Here is a 21,060-nt window from a genome sequence, read left to right as displayed (position 1 = left end):
GCATAATTGCAAGGTAGCTAGTATATGATGAAGAATTTGCTGAAAGCATATAACAGTGCATTTTCCCTCAGACTATTTGTCGTTTTCCATCGCACAGATAAAGCAAAATTATAGGAAGATTTTGTTATTTAGAAGTTCAAAATAAGCAAAGTCCTAAAATAGTAAATAGAGTGGTGTTTCTTGGCCTTATGGAATATCCAATCTTCTGGTACACAAATTATCCAAAGTCTTATGGATTCATATATTTAAGGATGTAGAACTGTAGTTATGTGGACAGACTAGAGAAGCTGAGACTGTTCTCCTTAGAGCAGGGAAGGTTTAACAGGAGTTCAAAACTATGAATGGTTTTGGTAGAGTTGGTAGGGAGAAGCTGTTTCCACTGCCAGAAGCCCTGTAACTAAAGGATATTCTTTAAGATGATTGGCAAAACATCCAGGGAGGAAATGAGGAGCAATGGTTTTATGCTGCATGCTGTGACTGATTGAAAAGATAGTAGTAGCAAATTCAATATTAACTTTTAAGGTTGGAATTGTACATAAACTTTAAAATGAAAAATTGTTAGGGATATGGGGAAATAATAAGGAAGTGGGACTATTTGGACAACTATTTCAAAGAGATGGCACAAACACCACAAGCTAAATGACCTTTTCTGTGCTCTATGATTCTATGTATGCACTGCATTGGAAGTAGAACTGACCAATTTTCACAGATACAAGTTAAGACCATTTACCCTCTGCTTATTCTTGGTTTTGCAACTACAAATGAAGAACTGAATCTAAGCCTCTCAAACTATGGTGAAATGAAAAAGATGATAAGTTAAACAAACTTTATTGAAAAATCATAATGTAAAACCATCAATTTTCCTGAATAATATGATAGGAAAGAAGTTAATGTTCATTTACAATGCATTATCTGGACAATAGGCATATAGCCTTTGCAACAAATATTCCACTGGAGCTGATTTGGTTAATTATTACCAGCATAAAAAGAATACTACAATACTTTAAGCAGACTTGAGATGCATAGGTTTTCACATGACAAGCTGCCTCACAGTTTATTAGCAAAGTATTCATTTACAATATCCTTGCCTGACAGCAGCATAAGCATTTACTATAACATGAATATGATGCCATAGAGTATAATACATGGAAGCACATTTCATGCTTTGGTGTAAAACAGAATTTAAAGATATTTTGAAATGATTCTAAGTTTCTTCATAATCAGCTTAGCATTGAATTAATTCAATTGCAAGAAAAATGGCTCCTTCATAGATTGTACATTTCAATAATTCTTCTTCAAATGTAGCTGGAATCATTAAATAGCAACCCCTGAATTTTAACATCAAACAACAACATGGCTATAGCACCAAGATGTCACCTTTTATGTCATGTTATGGCCTGATATGTTGGAGCTGTCACATAAATTGACATTTGTTTATCCTTTACAATTTGTGGATTTTGAGACAAAGTCATGAGCCACTTACAGAAATAGGTCTTAGAAAATTGAATTGTTTCTTTGCAAAACAAAGACTAAAATGACACTATAACATTACAATAAAAGGTCAACATAAACACAAATAGAGAAGCTTGTGGGTGTGAACGATGTCAAAATTGAATTTAGACAAACACAAGATTGGATGAGTAAATATTTGACCCCCGTGGCTATTGCTCCCAGTTGCTGTTATTTTTTTAAAGTTATTTTAGCATTGGAGTGACATTTTTGATAGCTTATGTCTGTGGATTTATAACTTTAACTACTACATGCTTTCTTTTCTATATAGAATGTCATTTACTGCATTATTTGGATCACAAGGTGATTGAGATATATAAGAAATAAGACTGCAGCCAGAAAGTAAGCTCAAAACCGATGCCCAAGTTGTCATAGGGTGCTTAGATTCACATAATATTCCTTTTTTAAAAAAGTCTTTGTATTTAAAATTAATATTGGTTAAGTCATGATGGCAACTGTGCTTTCAGGTTGGCCTGCTGCTAGGCCAGAAAAGAACTCCAGTGCCAGACGAACGTGAATTGGAATGAAGACATAGGCTGTATATAGAACCATAGCCATGATGATGAACAAAACAGAATTGAAAACGGTTTGTTCCCAGGGCTCCAGCACATAACTGCATGTAACAAGCAGGTATTGGTAATAAAGCCAGGATAGAGTTTCCTTCACACCTTTCACGTCCATATCTCTCACTCTCTGTGCAGAGCGAAGATAACCTAAACAAAAGGAGAATTCAATTAGGATACAAGTGACAGGTAAATACAACACTTGTCATTGTTGCTTGACATTTGCATGATTGGAAAACTTTCTACTGTCAAATGAAACTTCCTGAAAATTAACTATAGAAAATGTAGACTATTTACACGAGACATTTCAAAGAGCAACTCAAATAGGTTAAAGTATTTTACTTGTTTTAAAATAAAGTTCCAACAGTAGCACACCCATTTCCTGTAGCTGTATTACTCAATATTTCAAATGTGGAACTCTCACTGATAGTTAGAATCATCCTGCTAAACAGGATGGAGGTTGGAGGATTACAGTGACAGAAAACATTTATGTCAAGGTCAATTGAACTCGTGGTATAAGCTCTATTTTGAAACAATTTGGTTAAGTTTCTCCCATGTGAAAAGTATTATTCCAAATTATAAATCAATGAGTTTAATGTCAATAATGTCTTTATATACCTGTAGAATATATAGACAAGTGAAAACAGACTTATTGCATCAACTCATGGGCCAGAATTTTTACCTCGTTGAGTGGGCTTGGTGGTGGCGGGCAGGAACAGTCGGAATGCTGACCGCCGCTCACGATCAGGCTGGACTGCGATTTCATGCTAGTGGGCCAATTAAGGCCCGTCCAGCATGAAACGTGTGCTGCAGCACTCAGTGCTGCCAGTGTGGGGGCGGGGGGTGGGGCAGGAGCTGGGAACTTCAGGCATGCGGATAAAGCTCCCTGAGGCACAAAGCTGCCTCTGGGAGATAAAGATATAAAAAATTAAAAATAAAGCATTTTAAGAAGTTAAAAACATGTTCCCTCATGTGACTCTGTGACATGAGCAGGGACATGTTAGAAGTTAGTATGAAAACGTTTTATTTGTTTTTATAAAGACAGATCGAAACCTCATCCTGCCCGTGGATGAGGTTTCACAAAAAGTGCAAAGGACGCTTGGCCTTTTCGCCTTCCTGCCAACCATAACATGCCAGCCTACCGAAAAATCGCTCCAGAGCGTGATGACGTCGGGACGCTTGCTCAACGTCATTGCACGTCATTTTATGCTTGTTCGAGTCAGGTGCGTGCCTGCCTGAGGAGCTAAAAATTCTGGCCATGGTATTTAATGTGTCATTGAATTAAAATAGGCAACAGTACCAAAATGCAAACCAATGTTTCATGTATAATACTAAATTTTAACTTCTAACTTTTTGAATTATTTGATACTCAGAAGAATTGTGAATAATTTTAGGCTAAAGAAAATGAATGCTTTTAAAATTGCATACAGTACTCATGCTTCAGAGCTTTCAATGAACTCAAGTTTACAGGGCAGGTGAAAAATGCGAGGTGGATCAAGAGAGTGCTCAGATAGTCAAAAAGTAACAAAGGTGTGGATGAAGGTTTTAGCAGTAGATGAGGTGGAGCAGAGCTGTGCAATATTATGTTGCTGGAAGTAAGCAGTCTTGTTGATTGAGCAGACATGTGGTCGGATGCTCATCTTGGGATCACCAAGGTCTGGCTCAGCGGCAGACAGTTGCCAGGAAAAAAGATGGAGTCAGTGGCCAAGGAACAGAATTTGTGGTCGCTCAGAAGACAATATCTTCAATCTTTCCAATATTTAGCTGCAGGAAATTTGTGCTCATCCAGTAATAGAGATAATGGAGGCGTCAATCAGCGTCCATGTGAAAACTGATGCTGTGCTTTCAAATGATGGCATGAGGGACAGCATGTAAATGTGAAATAGGAAGGGACTATGATAGATCCTTGGGAAAGACCAGAGGTAACAGGGTGGGAAGGGGAAAGAATTAAATGTAGAAAAGGTAGAAAAGAATGGAATCAGGCAAATGCAGTCCCACCCATCTGGACAATGGAGGAGAATAGCAAACATGTCAAAGAATCCAGACTGTTCAAGAATATAGATCAAGGATAGCTTATCACTGTGTTTTAGGATGTCATTTGTGATTTTGACAAGTGTCATTTTAATACCACGGCAAGGATGGAAACCTGATTGGAGGAATTCAAACAGTTCTTAGAAAGATGGGCATGGATTTGGAAAGTGATAGCATGTTCAAGGACTTTGGAGAGGAAAACAGGTTGGAGATGGACAGTAATTTACAATGGCAGAGGGACTCAATGCTGAACATTTTAAGGGTGGGTTCTGCAGCAGATTTGAAGAGGGGGAGGACAGTACTTTAGGAGGAGAACCATTAACACTTATCAACTAACATGGGTAACCAGAAAAGAAGTTTTGTGGTCAGCAGTTTGCTAGAATTAGGGTGGAGAGAGTGGTAGGTGGGTCTCCTGCACATGATGAGCTTGGATAGGGAATGAGAGGAGACAGAAGAGAAATTAGAGAAAGGTGTGAGTTCTGGGCTATGGCAGGTATAAAACTTTGGGGAAGTTTGGCTTGTTGGATGGAGGGAATGGAGAGATGCAGCCGACAGATGAACCAGGTGATAGTCTCAATCTTTGTGACAAAGAAGTTCATGAATTCGTCACACTTGTTTGAGGCGAGGGTAGATGAAGGGGAAAGGTTTTAAGGAAATGGTTGATGGTGCAGAAAATAAGTCAGAGGCTATTTTTGCATTCCAGCATGACCCTGCAGTAGTGAGAAATTCCTGTAGAGGAGATTAGAGCCTGATAGTACTATGTCTCAGTCAGATCTGGCACCAGATTCAGTCAAGTTGCACCCCTTGTACTTAAGGGAGCTAGTCATCTTTTTAAAAAAAATCATTTATGGGATATGGGTATTGCTAGCCAGGCCAACATTAATTGCCCTTGAAGAAGGTGGTGGTGTGCTGCCTTCTTGAACTGCTGCAGTCCACATGGTTAGGTACACTCACAGTGCTCTTAGGGAGGTAGTTGCAGGATATTAACCCAGTGGCAATGAAGGGATGGCAATATATTTCCAACTCAGGATGGTAGGTGGATTGGAGGGGAACTTGAAGGCAGTGATATTCCCATGTATCTGCTGCCCTTGTTCTTCTAGATGGTAGTGGTCGTAGGTTTGGAAGGTGTTGCCTAAGGACACTTGATGAATTCCTGCAGTACATCTTGTAGATGGTACACACTGCTGCTCCTGATCATCCGTGGTGGAGGGAGTGAATGTTTGTGGAAGGAGTGCCAATCATGCAGGCTGCTTTGTCCTGGATGTCAAACTTCTTGAGTGTTGTTGGAGCTGCACTCATCCGGGAAAGTGGTGAGTCTTCCATCACACTCCTGACCTGTGCCTTGTAGATGGTGGACAGTCCTTGGGGAGCCAAGAGTTGAGTTACTTGCCACAGGATTCCTAGCCTCTGACCTGCTCTTGCAGCCACAGTATTTAAACAGCTAGTCCAGTTCAGTTTCTGGTCAATGGTAACCCCCAGGATGTTGATAATGGGGGATTAAGCAATGGTAATGCCATTGAATGTCAAAGGACAAAGGTTAGATTCTCTCTTGTTGGAGATGGTCATTGCCTGACACTTGTGTAGCATGAATGTTACTTGCCACTTGTGAGCCCAAGCCTGTTTATTGTCAAAGTCTTGCTGCATTTGGACATGGACTGCTTCAGTATCTGAGGAGTCACAAATGGTGCTAAACATTGTGCAATCATCAGCAAACATCCCCACTTCTGACCTTATGATGGACGGAAAGTCATTGATGAAGCAGATGAAGATGGTTGGGCTGAGGACACTGCCCTGAGGAACTCCTACAGTGATGTCCTAGAACAGAGATGAACTCCAACAACCACAACAATCTTCCTTTGTGCTAGGTATGACTCCAACCAGTGGAGAATTTTCCCCCTGGTTTCCATGGTCTCCAGTTTTGCCAGGGCTCCTTGATGCCACTTTCAGTCGAACAATGCCTTGATGTCAAGGACAGTCACTCTCACCTCACCTCTGGAGTTCAGCTTTTTAGTCCATGTCTGAACCAAGGCTGTAGCGAGGTCAGAAGCTGAATGAGCCTGGCAGAACCTAAGTGGAGCGTCAATGAGCAGGTTATTGTGAAGCAAGTGCTGCTTGATAGCACTGTTGATGACATCTTCCACCACTTTACTCATGATCGAGAGTAGACTGATGGGGCAGTAACTGGCCAGGTTGGGTTTGTCCTGATTTTTGTGTACAGGACATACCTGGGCAATTTTTCACATGGGTAGATGCCAGTGTTGTAGCTTTACTGGAAGAGCTTGGCTAGAGGCGCAGCAAGCTCTGGAGCACAAGTCTTCAGTACTATTGCCGGAATATTGTCAGGCCCCAAAGCCTTTGCAGTATCCAGTTACTTTGATATCTTTCTTATAACAGAGGTGCCTAAATGACATAGAACACTACAATTGCAGCCCAAGTCTGCTCTTGTACATTGTTTTTGGAGCCCATGCCTGGAGGTAAAGCTTCTAGAACTTGTGCTTATGCCGTTAGCTTTAATGACATGTACATTTGTGCATCATGATCACTTTACGCCATTTAAAATTTTCCACATCTGTACTTTCTTCCAAAATATATTATTTGACATTTTCCTACACTGAAGTGTATACATTATTTATTTGCCTATCCTGTAAGCTCATCTTTGTCCTCTTGTAGTCTTTCACAATTTCTCTGTCAATTTGCTGCTGGCAATTTGCTATTTTTCCTCACAATTCCCAAGTTCTGGTCATTTACCAATATAGGAAGTAACAATGATACCACCACCACCGCCCCATACAGATCTCTGTGGAACTTCACTCACGTCTTTCCAGTCTGTAAAACATACCCCTCAATTGATGTGGTTACATTTTTCTTAGTTCCATATACCAACCACAACAGCTGCATACACATACAAATTACAGCACCTTTTAGAGATCACGTTTAAAACATGTTCACATTGTGGTAGTGCTCTCTTGGATAGGACGTCAAACTTTAACTTACATGGTGAGTCTGATCCAACATCTTGCGCCACATTCAGCAAAAGTGATTTGCACACTCTTATGTAGAAATTGGTATACCTCCCATGTGCCTTTTTGGGGTAAAATGGATGCGATTTCCAAATTCTACAACCTTATCTGTACCAGTGGTGGAGCTGCTGCCATATTGCTCCTCCCTGTTTTTAGTTGGTTTGATGGCTGCCTCAGATCACTGTTGGACCAACTGAAGTATGTAAAGGATCCTGCACCTGTTTCAGGGCTCTTCTGGGAAACCTGTGAACGGCCAGGTGGAGCACATGCCCTGCAACCTCACTATATTTTCAAGTTCTGCAGCAGTCATTAAAGAAAACGCGGGGCGGGGGGTTACTCAGAGTCCAAGTTGCCGTGGCAACATCTAATTTTTTTTTTAGAACATCTAATTCTTACACACATATTGAAGATATGGTCCAACGTTTTTTCCAATTATATGGCTGACCAGGGATCGTCTCCCGCTTTTACCACCTGCCATTGGCGTGCGTTGGAAGGATTTGCAGATTGACACTAAACCTGTTTCACCTGTTATGAACGCACCTTCCTTGGTCATCAAAGCCTGAGGGAGGTCCGGAACCTGGAGCCCCGGGCTCAGAGGCAGAAACACTACCCACTGCACCCACAAGACGTCTCCTTAAAGGAAATGGTGGGGCAAGTTTATTTTAAACTTATCTTTTTGTGAAGCGTGAAGGAGCATGTATACTCCTCAAACCTAGCTGCACTGTCAACTACTACTTGCTTGTATCTCACCCCTCCACGCATTGTGTTGCTTCCTGATAATTCTCGCCCTCTGCCTCCTTGTTCCCGATTTACTCCAACAATGGAAACAATCGTTCGCTGTTTATCCACGGTAAGGTATTCTGGTTTCACCCACCCTGTATCCCGTCTCGGCGCCGCTCCCACACACCAGGTTGCTGCTCCCGGCTCCTATAGAAAATGCGGAGCCACACACTTACCCCACCCCATTCTTCTGTTCGCCCTCGCCCGAGCCCCAGGTTTCGTCCCTCCCCCGCCCCTTGCCCGGAATCCGATATCTGGACCGCACCGCAGTCTCCCGAAGCCCTGCAGTGTTTGCTAGTCTCCCGAGTGCCGCAGTGCCAGTCTCCCGCAATGACAGTGCTCAGTCTCCCTACCACTGGAACCCCAATGCCTCCACATGTGTACCGGGCTTTGGCTACGGGTTACTAACTGCAGTCTAAAGTTTAAAAGGCTTTTTCCAGCAAATACGGCAGTCTTGAGCGTTAGCAGCATGGGTCGGATTCAACTGCATTTATATTTCTGACACCCTTACTCCAGGGTAAGGCGTCATTAGATCAAAAGTTATTAATCTACATTTATATTGAACAACTCCGCAATTATCAGATCGTTACCATTTCCTCAAGTGCATGGGATGTTCATCTCGAAACAAGTGGTCTCTGTCAAGAATTTTTTTTTGCAAATGCTGCTGCAAAACAGATTGAAAACAAAATCCCACCTCATTTCGGTGTATAATTAACATAATGGGCATGAAATTGATTCCAGGCCAATAATTAAACCTCACGATTCTAATACCTATTATAAACTCTTGACATTTTCCTCTCAATTTATAGTGGCATCTGAACTACAGAGATTACTGCCTTGTATTCATGCCTGATTATCAGTTTTTAGAAAAAGCCTTGGAATTAAAACGGGCAGTGGCGGCTAAGGATACAATACCGGCTGTGAGGCAGAAAAGAGAATAGTAATAAGCGGGTGTTCCAAACTACAGGAAACTAGATGTCTCCCGGATCGGGGGTGGACCACTGTTCTTTTTGATATATGTCAGTGAGCTGGAATTGGGTATCGAGGGCATCATTTCAAAGTGTGCAGATAAGACAACAAACTATAGCATACAGCGAGGAGGATAGTGGCAGATTTCAAGACATGGACTGGTACAGTGGGCAGGGGATTGATAGATTAAATTTAATGCAGAGAAGAAATGTAAAGTGTTATACTTTGTAAGGAAAAGTGAGGAGAGGCAGTATAACCTAAACGGCACAATTTTAAAGGGGATACAGGAACAGAGAAACCTAGAGATTCACATATACAATTCTCTGAAAGTTGGTAATGCTGTTTTAAAAAAGCTTATAAATAGATTTATACAGTAAAAAAGTGAGGAAGTGATGGGAGCCCTTTCTAAAATCTCTGGTTATACCTCAGCTTGAATCCAATTCTTTAAAAAGATGTCAAGAGTTTGGAGAGGTGCAGAGGAGATTTACTCGAATAATATCAGAGATGAGGGTTCTTGTTTATGTGGAGAGACTAGACAAGCTGGGATTGTTCTTAGGGAAGAGAAGTTAGTGGAGCTTTAATAGAAGTGTTCAAAGTATGTGGGGTTTTGGCAGGATAGTTAGGGAGAAACTGTTTGCTCTGGAAGGAGGGTTGGTCAACAGAGGATTCAGATTTAAAATGATCATATAAGTGGTGGTTGGAAGAGGGGAGATGAGAAAAAGTGTTTTCACAGAACGAATTATGATCTGAAATGCATCAAATGACAGATTGGTGGAAGTAAATTCAATAGAAACTTTCAAAAGAGAACTGGATCTCCAATTAAAGAAACATTTTCAGACCTCTGGAAAAAGAGCAGGAGAGTGGGACTAATTGGTAACTCGAGGGCTGGCATAGGCACAATGGGTAAAATGGCCTCCTGTGCTGTATGATTCCATTCTAAATGGTTTGTGAATGCTTACAATTACCTTTTTTAAATAAAAGGTGTCATTTTATTTACAATTTTGCACTCAGTATTGATAAGATAATTTCTATCATTGGCTACCCAATTTGAACCATTTTCAGGCTGATTTCCATTCCATATTTCATGCAAATTGAAATGGCCGAGCATTAAATTCCAGCAATGATGGCTCTCAGCCCGCATTCTCTGGCAGCTCAGCTCTCTATGAGCTGTAACCAAAGCAACAGCTCATCAATGCTCAGAAATGGTAACTTTAGAAAGTTACTATCTCATTTAAAATACAATTATGTGACTACTTTAACCTATTTTTTAAAGTTCGAAGTGCAAACGTTTTGAAGATGTTAGGCTAATTGACTACCTCCTTGGAATCAAACGACAATGCAAAATAATATGGTATTAAACCTGTTTTTGATCTATTTAATTTTACCAGATTCATTTAAAACCTTCCAACAATAAAATGTTTACTTGACATTTCTACCAAATGGAGAGGGGGTGGGGGTGGGGGTGGGGGGGGGGGAGAGTGGGAGGGCATTTTATTCAGACAAAAATAAGTTACTGCAGATGCTAGAAATCTGAAATAGAAACAGAAAGTACTGGAAATACTCAGCAGCCAGGCAGCATCGGTGGAGAAGGAAGCAGAGTTAATGTTTCTGATCGATGACCTTTCATCTGACGAAAGATTAAAAAAAGGAAAATGGTATGCAATGACAGCATGAATTTGTATTTAAAGTGTATAAATTATCTTTTAGTGCTCTAGAGATAATGGTACAATAAAATTGGTAACATTTGAATGACTGTTACTGTAATATCAAAATTCATTTCAGCATTACAGTGCAAAATATGACGTGAGAACTGAATTTCCCTCCCAGTACTTATTGGCAATCTAGATGTTAACATATAAATAGAACAAAATCAACAATATCTGTTGCATAGAATTTATATCCCACTTATTTAATCATAACACATTTGTCAAGCCATCATGAGTTACCATATCAGTCTACAGTATTTATAGGTTCCAATTCTATTCTACCAATCTTCGCAATATATCCTCTACATTTACAAAACCTATTGCCTAATCGGTTTAGTAGGAAAGCAAACATTAGGGAGGGATATTTGCCAGATAATAAATTGATTGAATAATGCGATACAGTGGCAGATGTTTTTATTTCAGAAGGCAGAATTGATACATTACTTGTTAGAAAATTTTAGAGTTCATCAATATCTTCAGATTATGTGATAAAACATTTATTATCTGCATATGGACCAAGAATTTCCTATCAATTAAATCCAGAAAACTAGAGTAACAGTGCATTAAGTTCATGAAAATAGAACCACTTGTGAGTTACTTTTGGCAGTGCCAGTCAACAATGAGAATTCCATTGAATGTAGCATTCATTGGTGAATGGGAATGAAACCCTTCTGGTTTAACCAGTTTTTAAGTACATTGCTAGCAAAGCTTGTGCAGTTTCTTCAGCCTGATTAGACTGCCTACATACTGAAGTTTTCCTGTTTGTCTGAAACTTGGAGTGCCACTGCACAAGTGCAGGTTGTGTGATTACACAGATGAAGCAGTGGCCACAGTTCTGGAAAAAACCAGAACAGTATATGTTGCCCATTTCTGCTGAATATATATTTTGAGTGTACTAGCCACATAGGTTGGATGTGCAACAAGTAGGGAAATTTCAATATGGATCTTGGAACATGAGAACATAAATACGAGGATTAGGCCATTCAGCCCTTTGAGCCTGCTCCGCCATTCAATGAGATCATGGCTGATCATCTACTTAACGTCACCGTTAGCACATCCTTTAGCTAATATCACCACCATCAACACCCTTTTGTCTATGACATCTTTGGCAATCTCGTCACCTATCACTGGCCCTCTATCCAGCTCTCCCTGTCCCACCCCCCTCAAACAGCTTATATTTCACCTCATTTCTATTTTTCTTTAGTTCTGCTGAGGAGTCATTCGGACTTGAAACATTAACTGTGTTCCTCTCCGCAGATGCTGTCAGACCTGCTGAGTTTTTCCAGCTATTTTTGTTTCTGATTTTGCTTTTATTCTACAAAACACCGTTTTCCTACACTATCCCCATATCCCTTGATGTTTTTAATATGTAGAAATAATGCAAGGAACCGTTCATTATAAACAAAAACAAGCTATTTGACCTGTAGTCATTGCCAGTGTTTATGATCCACATGAGTTTCTTGCCACCTGTAATCCAGAGGCCCAGGCTAATGCTCTGGGGCATGAGTTCAAACCCCACCAATGATGGACTTTAAATTTAATTAATAAAACCTGGAATTGAAAGCTAGCCTGAGTAATGGAGATTATTAAACTAGCAATTGTCGTAAAAATCTGTCTGGTTCACTAACAGCCTTTAAGGAAGGAAATTAGTCAACCTTATCTGGTCTGGCTTACATGTAACTCCAAAACCACATGTGATGTGGTTGACTCTTAATTGCCCACTGAAATGTCCTAGTAAGCCACTCAGTTCAAGGGTAATTAGGGATGAGCCACAAACGTTGGCCTGGCCAGTGACGCCCAAATCCCATGAAATAATAAATTTTTAAAAAATTATCTTTTCACACCATAATCCGATATCACACTAAAATATACCAATGTTATCTGCTTCAACCATTCTATGTAGTAGTGATTTTTATGTTCTCACTAGTTGCTGTGTAAAGATATTCCTTCTAAGCTCTTTATTTTATCTATCTGTAGCTATCTTATATTTTTCTTGCCTTGTGGCTTCATCCATGTGGAAATGGTTCCTCCACATTCACCCTCTTGAACTCACTCAGAATTTTAGAGAGCTTTATTAGGTCTCCTTTCGGTCTTCAATATTCCAGAGAAATGAGCTCAGCTTGCACAATTTTTCCTGATAGTTGCATCCTCATAATTCTGGTTACATCCCTGTGAAACAATTTTGCACTTTCTCTGCTTCTTCAATATCTATGTTTTGTAATATTGAGATCAGGTATAGTAATTGAAATGCATTGCTTTTTTTGGTGGTGGGGGTGGGGTGTGAAAACAGGCATTCAGCATCACAATTTAGCAGTGGGATGGCCTATGCCCAATCTGCAGTCCTGCTGCTAAAATTGCATGATCTTTATTCAAAGACCTCAAAGACTATTAAAAGACACATTTAATGAAGCTATCACAAATGAGCTGAGCAGGATTTGAAAACTCCAGTCAATCCTACTTGTGGGTAAGAGAAGGCTGGGGAATTCCTAGGCTAAGAATTCTACTCACTACGTCTGTGGTAGGACTCAGCAGAAGTAATTTGCTGGGAGCTTGCATGAGTCCCATAAGGGCCTTAAAAAAAAAAAATGTCCCAAACTCCTGGAAGGAAATCCATCCTTGAAAGGCCAAAAGTCTAGGAGCAAAAGTCTTTTGACCCCTTCAGTCTAGAAGATCCTGGAGATGTTTCGGGTAGAAAGGGCTCTTCTTTTCTGGTTATCGCCATATGAATATCAGGTGCTTTGGATACCCAAGGAGTAATCATAAAAAACCAAGTTGGCTTAAGTTCTCACAAAGGAACATATAGCACATGTTGTGTTTTATACAAGATAACAGAATGTAAGAAAACTCAGCAGGAACACATTTATTTTGCCCAGGTGAGTTTTAGAATTAGTGCCTCATGCAGCCTTTGTGATGAAACTGGACACTAAAGCAATACACGACTGAATCTTATATTGATCCAAAATGCAAACTCCCTCTTGGGTTCCATTAAGAATAGAAGATGACTTACTGAATTCCCCCAATTTGACGAGGAGTGAGGCAAGATTGTCCACTAGCACTTATTCTATTCAATATCTTCGATAATGATGTGTAGATGGCATTTTAAGGCGAAATTTCAGAGCATCAGTTCGAGCATATATAAAAGAATTGCGACATTCCTTTTTTCAGTAGTATTATATTCTTGCTATAATCCCTAGGATTAAGAAATTTTTTTTATTCATTCATGGAATGCGGGCTCCACTGGCTAGGACAGCATTTGTTGCCCATCCCTAATTGTCTTTGAGAAGATGGTGGTGAGCTGCTGCAATCCATGTGGCATAGCACCACAGTGCTGTTAGGGAGGGAGTTCTAGGATTTTGACCCAGTGACAGTGAAGGAACGGTGATATATTTCCAAATCAGGATGGTGAGTGGCTTGGAGGGGAACTTCCAGATGGCGGTCTTCCCATCTGTCTTTTGCCCTTGTCCTTCTAGATCAGGCGTGGGGATCTCTTGGCCCGGGGGACAGATCCGACCCATTGCATTTTTTCATTCTGCCTGCAGAGAGATTTCAAAATCTGACCCCCACCTCCCCCCCCCCCACCCCGCCCCGCCCCACCCCCCCCCAACGCGCCCCCCCCCCCCCCCCCCCCCCCCACCCCACCGCCCCGCACCCCCCCCATCCCCGCAACAACCCATGCTGCAAGCTGCACTCTGGGCTAGCCGCCATGTTCTGATGCTGAACCTCTGCTGCAGTCACCAGAGGCTCAGGCTGCGGGGAGAGAGCGAGGCCCGAGATCCAGGAGCAGGAGCGCAGGGCAGAGCAGGGAAGCTACTGACTGCTGATCGGGCGGTGAAGTTTGGGTAACCTGGGGCGGGGGAGAAAGGGAGCAGGACACCTGGCTTCATCGGTGGTTCGCCCTCCCCTCCCCCTCCCAGCTCCATTGGAGTCCCAGGATATGGGTTCAGCCCTTGCAGACTAAAGAAGAAGCCAGAGCTCAGGCCCAGGCGCTTCTTCAGACTGGGAGTTAGCCAGAGCCTTGGGCTGTTGAGTCACTGAGGGTGAGAAAGAGTGGGAAAGGAGATAGAGAGAGAGAGAGAGAGAGAGAGAGAGAGAGACAAGTGTGAAAAGAGAGAGACAGAGAAAGACAATGGGAAAGGAAAGCAAGCAAAAAGGTGAGCTGAATTTCAGGGGTGATGTGATTGAGACACAGAAGCTGTGCCACTCATTAAGGAATAGCAAACTTAGCCATCACATTAATACAGTGGATGATTTGATGTTTCTGTATTCTTTCTTAAAGTAAAATTAAGTTGGTTTTTATGTGTGTCTGGCCCATGACTGGCTTTGTCCATGCGTGAGTGGCCCTTGATAAGAAAAAGGCCCCCCACCCCTGTTCTAGGCGGTAATGGTTGTGGTTTTGGAAGGTACTGTCTAAGGTGCCTTGGTGAATTCCTGTAGTGCATCTTGTAGATAGTACACACTGCTGCTACTGTGCATTGTTGATGGAGCGAGTTAATGTTTGTGCATGTGGTGCCAATCAAGCCGGCTGCTTTGTCCTGGATGGTGTCAAGCTTCTTGAGTGCTGTTAGAGCTGCACTCATCCAGGCAAGTGGGGAGCATTTATGGTCATCTGACGTGTAATATACTTTTAAGAAGAATGTTTAATAGAAGATCACATGATCTTATTATCCAATGAAAGAGTAGTGCGGGCTACCTTAGTGGTCTGTAGTCAGTAGTAGTGAGTAGCCTAGAGTAAGAGTCTAATGTAGAGACAGGGTTTTAGTTGTAAGTACACAAGTGTAGTTGCTGAGTTCCTTTGTAAATGAATAGAATGCGTTCTACATTAGAACTGTCTACTGATCTGCTATGTCTAATATACTTACTCAGTTATCCCGAAACCAGCATGCAACTCAGATTCATTAGTCCAATAAACTAGTGACAAGGGTCCATCAGTATTCCATCACACTCCTGACTTGTGCCTTGTAGATGGTGGACAAATTTTGGAGAGTCTGGAATTGAGTTGTTCACAGATATTACAAGATAGTATCCTCAGCACAGAGTTACACACAACAGGAGTGCATTCCAGAGGCCTGGGCACCCATTAGGAATTTGATCACAGATCTGTGCAACTTGCACAATTATCTCTCTATTAAGATTGATAAATGGAGAATTCCACAGGGCACTGGCCCTGATTTCCTGTCTGAATTCCTGATATTCCCTGCATTGTTTTGGGAGTATTCTAAAATCTACACCAATGCCTTATACTGAACATTTTTAACCGTAAGCTAACCAAATTACCTATAGTGATTGATATTCCAAAATACAACATTATTTTATGCAAATCAAGGGGGATCTCACGCATATCCATTGTCCTATTAGTAGATTCATATCATTACCTGGAAGTCCTTGGTGCCAACTGCAGCCTTAAGACAGCCTTTAAGAATCTTGTTGAGTAAAGGCAAAAAGCACATTGATATCTTTTAAGGCAGAGAATGACCAAAGCACTAATGCAGGCAATACTTCAAACAACTGTCCAAAAAATACTCCTTCATGGTTGCAAATTTCTAGGTGTCCAACAAAAAAGGGTTTACTTTGGCCCTTATACAAGATCTAAAGCAAAGTATGAACTAGATAGGAAAATAGTCGTCCAGAGGCTCTGCTAGTAAGCATGTTTTTTTTTGTTAGGGAGTCATCCCATGGTGGTAAGTCCCTGGCTTAATAAAAAAAGATTGTATTTACTGTCACCAGACCTGCTGTGGCGCATTCACTGGACATGCAGTCTCAGTGCCTGTGGCTTCACTGCCAGCCACAGGCAGCTGCCTGCATCAAAGAATGGGACCATTCATAACATTGAGCGATGTAAAGATACTTAAACAAGTGCAGCATCAATAAAATTTATTTTTTCACAGTGGTTAAGATTTGCAGTTTTCACAGAATATTGAACCTCAAAACACCAGTTGGAAATCCTGGGATTGTGATTATAACGCACTGGTCACTGCCTCACTGGCTCCTCTCCACTTCCTTCTCACTTGCCGCCCTGTATTCTCCCTTCTACAGCCAGCGAGTGGCATGGCATGCAAAGAGGCCATGGATTGGGAGCAAGACAGTGTGCAAAGCAGTGAGTGGGGCAACGAAGGCAAGCAAAGCGGTGTGTGGATTGGTGATCGAGGTGAGTAAGTGGGTGACAAAGGTTCACCGGGCCTACAGTGATGACTTCAGCAGCACCACACGTGCACCTGGGGAGGAGTGGGCGACGATGTCCTGTTCTAGGCACACAACGATGAAGTCAGCGGCACTGACTTCCTGTTCCAGTGTGGTGGCAGGAGACACAGTAAAAAAGAAAAACCTGCCTTTATTTTGGGCCTTTTATGACCATTACAGTGAAGCACTTTTGAAGTCTTACTATTTTCCTGTAGGAACTGCGGTAGCCAATTTTGCGCACAGCTGTGATAATCTGTTGCAGTGATCTTGGTTGAGCAATTAATATTGGCCAGGATATCCAGAGGGCTCCCCTGGTCTTTCTTAGAAACATATTTTATGTTCACCTGAGAGAAAAGAAAGGACTTAAATTTTTGCACTCAAGTCACTTGAGCAAGACTTGAACCTTCTAACTCATAGGTGAGAGTACTAACAAATGATCCACAGCTGACACAAGTAGCTGGTGATGAGTAATCCCCGTAAACAGCATATCAAGGTCTAGGATATCACGAGCTGTTTGCACAGGCACAGAACTAATGGTTGGGATAGCTACTAGAAAGTTGAATGAGGGGCCAGATTTGAGAAAACGCATTCATAAGTGCAGGACTTGATATAGCTGCTGCTGCTCTTTCCAAAACTGCCAGCTTACTGGGGTATCGTGCTCCTATGTGGTCCAGAGGATGGTCCTTACATTTGTAATAATCTTTAGAATGATCGACCTAAATGGAGTTGGTGTATTTGGTGACCGTTCTTGTGCCTTCAGAGACGGTGTGTTTGACCAGTTCCCTTGGCAGCACGAGGTGGATGGCACTCTGGATCTCCCTGGCTGAGATGGTGTGGTGCTTGTGGTAGAGAATGAGGTGCAAGGCCTCAAAGGTGATGCACTTGAAAATGTCAACAACAAAAGAATTCATAACCTTCATGGCCTTGGTGGAAGGGTGGATCTGGGTCAACACCCTGTACATGCAAGTGGAATAGCTCTGCTTACGAGATTTCCTCCGCTTCTTGGGCAGCTCCTTGGTGACTTTAGGCAACCACTGCTTCGAGGCACTGCGGGACGCACCACCCTTAGCTGCAGCTGCCACCTCAGGCATTCCACTTGATTTAGACTGACTCAAGTTAGCATTTATAGTGAATTGTTCTGCTTATGAGGAGCTCTTGGCACCTGTTGTCTGCCTACCAAGCTAGTATCTCTTACTCCCTTGTATTGGGCTGAGCGGGTGTGCCTGCTTGTTCCGTGAGTTTAGTGAAATTTATTTGAATGAGCTTTTTGCAGTCACCTAGTTGTCAATAAGTTTCTGTAATCCTGGGAAAGGGATGTAAACAAGATCTCTTTCAAGTCATACTCCATCAAAATAAATGAACAGATTATGTATAACCACATGATTCATGTTTTCCCTCCCACCATACCCTATAAGATTGTGAAATGAGAGATGGCTCTTGTATAAAACTAATTGCTCCTGTTAAATAAAATTTCTATCAGATTATTTAACATGTAATAATTTTATTTTCAAGAAATGCAGCTGGTCATAGAGTACCCTGGTAATTAAAATGTGGACTAAGTTTCTACATCCTTACAGGACTATGAAGCAATGGGAGAAAGCGATTAGGAAGAGAAAGCATCTTCTTGTGGTCAGGATGGCAGCTGTATTAGGTTACAAGTTCCCAGGAATACTTTCTTTCAAGTGAATAAAGAAACTAATTTGCGTTTTATAGTATCTTTAATGTTAAAGTATCAGAAGGTAAAAGCAGAGAGCTAGTGCCCCACATTAACAGCAATATACTGGAAAAGTCACTGAAACAGGTTTGATTTCTTCGCCATCTGACATGCTTGTGAATTCTGGGCTTTTCATAAATTGTTGCCAGAATTGTATACACCGTAATTTTCCTGCCAAATGGAAATTCCGTTCAGCTGGTGTATGGGTGGCATTTTACGGCCCCATTGTGGTGGGGTTGGAGCTGTGAAATGTGGCGAGCCATTCAAAAGCCCATTGACTCCGGCAAGACTGGAAACTCCCACCAGCAGAAGGGCCTGTAAAATTCTACTCCATGTAAAACAAAACAGTCCAGTCATGTTATACGTCATGCCCACACGTTGCAGAGTGTCAGCTTTGATTCAATGGTTGAACTCTTGTTTCTTAGTCAGAAGACTGTGGGATCAAGTCCTGATTTCCAGAGATCTGAGTGCATAAATTAGTTTGACGCTCCAGAGCAGTACTGAGGGGTGTAGTGTTTTTCAGGGTGTTGTTTTTCAGATGAGACAATAAATTGATATCCTGTCAGCCTTCTCAGGTGAATGTTCAAAATGTCTTGGCACTTTTCAAAAAGGAGAAAGATGCTCTCCTGCTGTCCTGACCAGCTTTTATTGCTTGAACAATATATGAACTTGATGAAGATATTGTACATTTAGATGTGTCTTTTTTTATTTGCTGAAATAATTATATGTTTTGACTGCATGTTGTTGCAGTCAGTTTCTTGACTTCACTGTACTTGCACTGGAAGCAAAGCGAGGGGGTTGAGGCAGTTAGTTTAATCTTAGGCAACAAAAGCAAAGATTGCTGGAGGGGCTCGGCAGATCTGGCAGCGTCTGTGGAGGGAGGGGCGGAGTTGGCGTTTTGGGTCCGAGTGACTCTTCTTCAGAGCTGGGGATGGGTGGAGGTGTGTGCTGTTGGCGGGGGTGGGGTGGGTGGGGCTGGGTGGAGGGCCGATGGTGGGTGGAGGCAGGAAGAGATTGCGGGGGATGTTGTGGATGGGGGTGGGGGGGGGGTGGTTGGTGGGGCTGTGGTGTTGATGGTGGTGGTCCTGGCTATGGGAGGTGCTGGTGGTGGCATTGGGGGTGGGGGTCAGGATGGGTGGGTGGCCCTGGTGTGGCGGGGTGGGGGGTTGATGGTGTGGGAGAGGGGATCAGGGTGGGCTGGAGGCTGGGGATTGAACAGTGAGTGCAAATAAATTTAAAAGGGTGATAGTGGAAATGGGTGGGAGGGAAAGTGTATATATGTAGAAAAAGGGGGGATCAGGGGATGAGGATAGAGAAGACAGTTCATGGTCTGGGGTAGTTGAACTCAATGTTAAGGATGAAGGATGTGATTTCATTTTTGTAAGTTCAGTAGTCTGGTTAAAAGGTTGGTAAGGTAGCTGACTGTGCGACAGTTAACTGTCAGTCACCTGAAGCCTGATTAGGCCCTGAAGCTTAACTAGTGTGAGTCATTTCAGCTCACCTCAGCTCTATTTAAGAAAGGGACTATTAGAAGCACATGAGCAGGGAGAGACACAGCCAGGGTGAGTATAGGTATTGGCAATTTGGTGCAGAGGGGAAGAGGTGCTCTTTGCATTTTTTCTTTGCTATCCAACTTCTTAAATCTTCAGGGAGCGGTCTTGCCCTGCTGCAGCAGTAGAGGCTACAAGGGAGAGAAATGACTGGTAAGTACTGGGTAAGTGTCGGGTAACTATTTACTACTTTTATTACTTATAGTTTAAGGTCTTTTTGTGATTTATAGTTTTATATATTCTGTAGTAACGAGGATCAGGAAAGAAGGGCCCTAGAGTAATTGATTTAAAAGGTTTAATTTAAAGGGATAAGTTATGGCAGGAGAGCTCAAAGCCGTGGTGTGCTCCTCGTGCTCCATGTGGGAAGCCAGGAACATTTCCAGTGCTTGGTACCAGCATGTGTGCAAGAAGTGTGTCCAGCTGCAGTTCCTGGAAGCTCAGGTTTCAGAGCTGGAATGGTGGTTGGGGAGACTGTGGAGCATCTGCAAGTCTGAGACCATCCTGGATAGCATGTTTAGAGAGGTGCACCGCAGATGAAGGGACTTGAGGAAGGAAGGGACTGGGTGACCACCAGGCAGTCCAAGAGAAACAGGCAGGTACTTCAGGAGTCTCCTGGGGTCCCCCTCGTAAATCGGTATTCCATTTTGGAGGCTGATGAGGGCGCTGGTTCCTCCAGGGAGTGCAGACAGAGCCAAGCTTCTGGTACCACAAGCAGCCTATCTGTACAGGAGAGGAGGGAGAGAGGAAGCGCAATAGTAATACGGGATTCTATAGTCAGGGGAACAGATAGGTGCTACTGTGGCCGTCAATGTGACTCCAGGATGGTGTGTTGCCTCCCTGATGCCAGGGTCTGGGATGTCACTGAACGGCTGCAGAGCATCCTGAAGTGGGAGTGTGATAAGGCAGAGATCATGGTACATGTTGATACCAATGACATAGGTAGAAAGAGGGATGAGGTCTTGCATCAAGAATTCAGGGAGTTAGGCAGTAGACTAAAAAGCAAGACCTCTCGGGTTGTAATCTCTGGATTACTCCCAGTGC

The 21,060-nt window shown here is 42.4% G+C and overlaps 2 protein-coding genes across 11 annotated transcripts in view; both read right to left on the bottom strand.

Moving 5' to 3' along the window:
• Window positions 1-812: 812 nt before the first annotated feature.
• Window positions 813-21,060, bottom strand: part of sptssb (serine palmitoyltransferase, small subunit B) — a 36,336-nt gene continuing 16,088 nt past the window's right edge. For 3 of the 10 annotated variants that reach the window (XM_041208031.1, XM_041208058.1, XM_041208067.1), the window contains 2 exons: window positions 15,438-15,563; window positions 813-2,222 (listed from right to left, as the gene is read on the bottom strand). In XM_041208031.1, coding sequence (XP_041063965.1) covers window positions 1,948-2,190 — 243 coding nt within the window. In that variant the 5' untranslated portion in view covers window positions 2,191-2,222; window positions 15,438-15,563 and the 3' untranslated portion in view covers window positions 813-1,947. The other 7 variants (XM_041208102.1, XM_041208071.1, XM_041208021.1 and 4 more) reach the window with 7 other exon arrangements.
• On the bottom strand, window positions 17,472-17,846 carry LOC121287447 (late histone H2B.L4-like). The gene has a single exon (XM_041205346.1). The coding sequence runs from the start codon at window positions 17,844-17,846 to the stop codon at window positions 17,472-17,474; it is 375 nt and encodes a 124-aa protein (XP_041061280.1).

Source organism: Carcharodon carcharias, chromosome 2, assembly GCF_017639515.1.
Source record: "Carcharodon carcharias isolate sCarCar2 chromosome 2, sCarCar2.pri, whole genome shotgun sequence".
In the NCBI taxonomy this organism is placed as follows: domain Eukaryota; kingdom Metazoa; phylum Chordata; class Chondrichthyes; order Lamniformes; family Lamnidae; genus Carcharodon; species Carcharodon carcharias.
Note: the sequence above shows the minus strand (reverse complement) of the source record. Positions and strands in the feature narration are given on the sequence as shown.